General features: G+C 42.1%; 1 protein-coding gene across 1 annotated transcript; it reads left to right on the forward strand.

The window, feature by feature from the left end:
* Nucleotides 1-258: 258 nt before the first annotated feature.
* Nucleotides 259-3,898, forward strand: glula (glutamate-ammonia ligase (glutamine synthase) a). The gene is made up of 7 exons (XM_084327103.1): nt 259-357; nt 1,124-1,308; nt 1,435-1,596; nt 1,684-1,830; nt 1,955-2,082; nt 2,468-2,667; nt 2,802-3,898. Exons 2-7 carry the CDS (start codon nt 1,143-1,145, stop codon nt 3,112-3,114), a joined length of 1,116 nt encoding a protein of 371 aa, XP_084183229.1. The 5' UTR covers nt 259-357; nt 1,124-1,142; the 3' UTR covers nt 3,115-3,898.
* Nucleotides 3,899-5,742: the final 1,844 nt, after the last annotated feature.

Here is a 5,742-nt window from a genome sequence, read left to right on the forward strand (position 1 = left end):
GGATGTAAAGGTCCATTTAGGAGACCAGAACTGTCCCATTGTTACCCAAGTAACTGGCGCGTCTTTGAATGCATTATCTTTTCTTATCTACCATCTTTGGTTACACATAGCGCGTTTCCAACTAGATAGAGGGCGTCAGTCTGAACCCTCTACCCAATGATCGTGCTTTCAATCACCTTGGGATCAACACACCAAGCTTCCTCTGACCAATCACAGACAAGTTGTCCAAGCTCGTCTTCTTATAAATGCGCCAGCGTCCAGGCTTGTAGAATCGCAGAATGAGATACATATAACGACAGTAAACTGGACCTGCTAGTCCGTTACCTTTTTTTTGTTCCCATTTCCTCGTTTTTCCAGGTAATATGTCGTTTTTCTACTGATTACAATACTGGTCATAGCCTAGGTGTTGAGCTCTGATTCATTGCATTCGACCTTTAACAATTAGTCTAAATTCAGGCTACTTTTGTTTTGCTTAGGCATACTAGTGTATTTACTTGGATATACATCTTTGATGTGTTGAATGCTATATGGGCTTGTGTTACATTACATCTTGAATGCTATGGGCTTCTAGCCAGGTGATGGTGAGCATCAATAGAAGTACATGATCATGTAACGCTGCCTCATGGTAGCGAGATTGGAGATTGTAACCATTTTGGTGAATTGACGCGTGTAGTTTTAAGTTGCTCAACATGACATGGGCTTGTGGTTGGGAATGGGGTTTAATATCCAGTAGGATTTAGAATGAGTTGGTATAGGTTATATGAGCTGTCATCATGGTAGTGTGAATGATGACAGCTCATATATAACCTATACCACGACCACATTCTATATACTAGTGTGATACATGTCGTATGTTAAATTATTGACCAGATGATGCAGGGATGAAGTCTGTCTCACTGTGTGTGACGTGTGTGGGGGGGGGGGCTCGATCCCCTTTTGTTTTGTCTTCGAAATGGAACAGAACATACTCAAGTTCCATAACTAGTTCCTAGTGCATGCATTTGCTTTTTCTGGAGAAAAACAAGAAAGGAAAAAACATACGGAGTTTAGTACACGATGTTCCGCAACATGTGCTTGAGTGTGCTTGGATAATAAGCGTCACATTTCTCCATTTCATCCGTAGGTGTGTTATAGGAAATAAGATGGCTACGTCCTCCAGCGCCACTCTGAGTAAAGCTGTTAAACAGCAGTACATGGATCTCCCTCAGGGAGATAAAGTTCAGGCCATGTACGTTTGGATCGATGGAACCGGAGAGGGGCTCCGGTGCAAAACCAGAACGCTTGATTCGGAACCCAAGAGCATTGAGGGTACGTATAGTCTAAACGCTTAATCTGCTGTGTTCTTCACTTCATGGTTGCTTTCAACATACCGGGTATGTTGTCGGTAGTCAGTGAGCTGCCAGTTCTTAATGTCGTCTTTGCTCTCCTTTGTAGATCTGCCAGAATGGAACTTTGACGGCTCCAGCACTTACCAATCGGAGGGTTCCAACAGTGACATGTATCTGATTCCTTCTGCAATGTTTCGTGATCCATTCAGGAAAGATCCCAACAAGCTGGTCTTGTGTGAGGTGATGAAGTACAACCGCAAGCCTGCAGGTAACATGGAAATGCAAGCACGATACAAACCTTTATTTGGCTATACAACCTTTTTTGTGTCTAATTTTGAGACATTCCTCCACACAGAAACCAACCTCAGAATGACATGTCAGAAGGTCATGGAGATGGTGGGCGATCAGATACCCTGGTTCGGCATGGAGCAGGAGTACACCATCCTTGGCACAGATGGACACCCTTTTGGCTGGCCGTCTAACGGCTTCCCTGGACCTCAAGGTGAAGGATCTTGTGTGGTAGACTACGGACAAATGTTTCTACTCGTGTATGTGACTATTATTATAGTATGATAATCTTACTGTATCTAAATGTGGAGGATGATCTAACCATGTCTTGCTTGCAGGTCCCTACTACTGTGGAGTGGGAGCAGACAAAGCTTACGGCAGGGACATAGTAGAATCCCACTACAAAGCCTGCCTGTATGCTGGAGTTAATATCTGTGGCACGAATGCTGAAGTGATGCCTGCACAGGTAATTTTTAACCCCACTATAAAAAAAAATATCACAGGAAATTCACTATTATTTTACAGATTACTTTTGTTTTTCTACTTTAAGTGTAAATGCCATAAAAATACAGTAAATTACCTTTTATCAAAATATTAACCATTAAATAAAGGTTGTAATCTGTAAATGTATTTGATTTTACTGTAATTTGACAGTAAGTATTTGGCAACCATTGATGCCAGACATTTACCGTTTTCTTGCAGCTTTTTTTCTTACAGTTGAAAATTTAGTCTATATATATATATATATATAATTAATTTGTGTTGCTTAACAGCCTATGGTAAGACTGATTTTAAACAGCAGTTGGACTAATTCAAAGTAAAATAACTTAAAAACCTGTTTTTGTGTTCAGTGGGAGTTTCAGATCGGGACATGTGAGGGCATCAGCATGGGTGATCATCTGTGGGTGGCACGCTTCATTCTGCACCGCGTCTGTGAGGACTTTGGAGTGGTGGCCTCCTTTGACCCCAAGCCAATCTCTGGGAACTGGAACGGCGCTGGATGCCATACAAACTTCAGCACGAAAGAGATGCGGGATGAGGGTGGATTGAAGTGAGTGTCAGATGGTCACACATTATTAAAGCGTTGAGAAATCTGCCACTGGATTTTCTTATTTCTTGAAATGTGTTTTAAAAAAAAAAGAAAAAAAAATTAAGAAATTCTAACCCCTTCATTTCTTCTTTCAGAGCCATCGAGGATTCCATCGAGAAGCTCGGTAAGAGGCACAATTACCACATCCGTGCCTACGACCCCAAGGGGGGGCTGGACAACGCTCGCCGCCTGACCGGCCACCATGAGACCTCAAACATCCACGAGTTCTCCGCGGGCGTCGCCAACCGCGGCGCCAGCATCCGCATCCCGCGCACCGTTGGCCAGGAGAAGAAGGGCTACTTCGAGGACCGCCGCCCGTCGGCCAACTGCGACCCCTACGCCGTGACCGAGGCCCTCATCCGCACCTGTTTGCTTGGTGAGGAGGGAGACGAGCCGGCGGACTATTAGTTGTATACCTCCCTGGACTGAGCCCCGGGCCTAACCACTACCCTCCAGCACCCTCCCCCCCAACCTTCTCTTTTCTCTAAGTGGCTGAAAGTCATACTAGTACTGTATTATTTGTCTTCTTTTCATTTTTTTTTCACAAATGATTTAACCTGTGATTTCTAAATAGCTTAAAGTTGGCTGGTCAACTAGCCATGACAAGGTTGTCTTAACCTTGGTAGTTAAGGGCGTGGTATTGGCAGGGTATGTCTTTCCCCTCATTAGAAGGGACTGGCTTTTGTAACATGCTGTTAAAAATCTTGTTTTACAATGTACCCTTCCCTATGTCTGTTAATGACTAAAATGAACTAAAGCACACGGACACTGACGAGTAGAGCTGCTGATGCTGGGCGGCATGTGTAATTTCTTAATCTATGGCTAGTTTGTATACTGTTAATGTATGTTGACCTGCCTTTTCTCAACTATTCCAGTCTTCAATGTTACTAATTCTTTGATTTTATTTTGAGAAGCATTTTATTTTTAAATGGCAACATTTAATGTCTTCAGATTTGGACTCTCTGGGTCATGTTGTATAGAACACTATGTAGTTGTCTGGACCCAGTATTCTGTTTGAACATGTGATGGTTCCGTCTGTATGCCATTTGTAGAGTTCCTTTAAGACTCATAAAGGAGTTTTATCCTTTTGTCAACTGCTATGATATTGTAATGCACCTGATTTGGTAAAACCTCAATTTACTGAACCTAGTGTTTTTTATTGAAACATTTAAAACGTTTATTTTTACCACAACTTGCCTCCTTTTTGGTTCTTGACTCAAGTAAATCCAGTTTCATGAATTCATGAATGTGTTGAGAATCAACATGGCAAACACTGAATGTGTTATTTACATGTCCTCCTTTCCACAACTCGGGAGCAGACTAGTTGATAAGAAGCTGTGGAGTCTGCAAGCAGAGGAGTTATGGGTGCCATTAGGAAGCAGCTAAATCAACAATATGAGCCTATAAGGGCTGTGTTTGTCTGCTATGTGACAACATTTTCCAGTGGACTGTTTTTACTATGAGACTTGTTTGCATGAGTCTAAAGCCAGTAACATGTGGGCTACATGACTTGAATTACATAAACTGTTATGTTCCAGTTGGGACAGTGGAGACTCTGACCCTGCTTAAGGAAACTTCTGCGGAGGTTGCGCTTGGCATACGTTCTTGGCCCCCAAACGCCCCAAACTCGTCACACTGGGCCTGTGTCCTGCTAAGTTTTCAAGGCTGTCCTAGGAGAACATTTAGCACATTGTGTTCTCATGGGGCAGGAGTACTCCCAAAAATGTCCTAGGCTAATGGCAATATTCCAGCACTACTAGCAGACACGTGTGCTCTCACGCTGTAGTGCTTGAGCCAAGTCATGCCTCTGCAATGTAACAGTGGTTATAAGGCTATTTTAAAGATACAGTAACACTCTTGATTTATCACATTCTTAAAAAACGCAAGGGTTATGGACGCAACAAACACGTCACTGCTATTGAGCTTTGCAGAGTGTTGTGTACACTGGGCCAATTCAGCACTATTCTAGCTGACACTGTCCTCTCTTAAGTCTATAGGAAAGGGAAGAGAGTTACAGAAGTTAACAGACCGGACCATTTTGTTTACTTTCTTAGAAAAGAAAGAAGCTTTAGTCAACCACGTTTTTATTAGAAGAGGGTTGCATCCAGACTTCAGCGATATAAATATTTATTTTGTGTGTCCTCCCGTTTTGGTGTGGGGGAAGGGCAGTCACTTTGTTATGAGACCTTTTACCTACATCCCACTTGCCCCCACAACAGAAAAGTTACTTTGCTCACTGATTGGTCTGGTGAGCAGCAAGCTGTCCAATCATAATGTAGACTAGAGGTTCTAAGCTGTGCCAGGGGGAAGAATAGCCTGGCATGAAGCCTAGACATGTACTCTAACTTTGTTTTGTTGCTCTTTTCTTCAGAATAATCAGCTCCTCCCACCTCAACTTCAGTGATTATCACGGTCAAACGTCTTGACTTTGACAGCTTGTCCTCATAAAGTGAGAATGGGTTCACTTTTCAAACAATCAACTGGATTGATGAAATCCAAATCACTGCAATACGAGGGAATTCTATCCTGAAATCCTGCTCAAGATCTGTAGGCCTACAGTTGAGATATGATAAGAGATAAGAGAAAACTGTATTACCCTTTTGGCAATGGTTGGAAGAGAATGTTCAAAAGCAAATATAACATGTCATTATATACACATGTTTAGGCACATGATTCCAATCTTCTACTGACCTATTTACAGGGCTCAGCAAACATCTACAGATAGGAACAGAGTTATGTATACAGTACCATTTGAGTTTTAATTATATTATTTTACTGTACATGTGTAATACTATTGCACATATAGATACTGTATGTGTAAGAGGTATACATGTGTACCAAATACACATGTGCAGAAATAAGTGAGTATAAAAAGAATATTGTATGACGATAGGCTGAAATAGTCTCAGCAGACTAGCATCCTATCTGACTGAAATGATAGTACCGTCGTGACAGGAGGCACTGTAGAGATGGATGGCTGATGGCAAAATGGAAAACCTGAAATGTTCCTTGGCACAACTGTTCACAAATGTTCCT

Source organism: Notolepis coatsorum, assembly GCF_963971535.1.
Source record: "Notolepis coatsorum genome assembly, chromosome: 13".
Lineage (NCBI taxonomy): Eukaryota > Metazoa > Chordata > Actinopteri > Aulopiformes > Paralepididae > Notolepis > Notolepis coatsorum.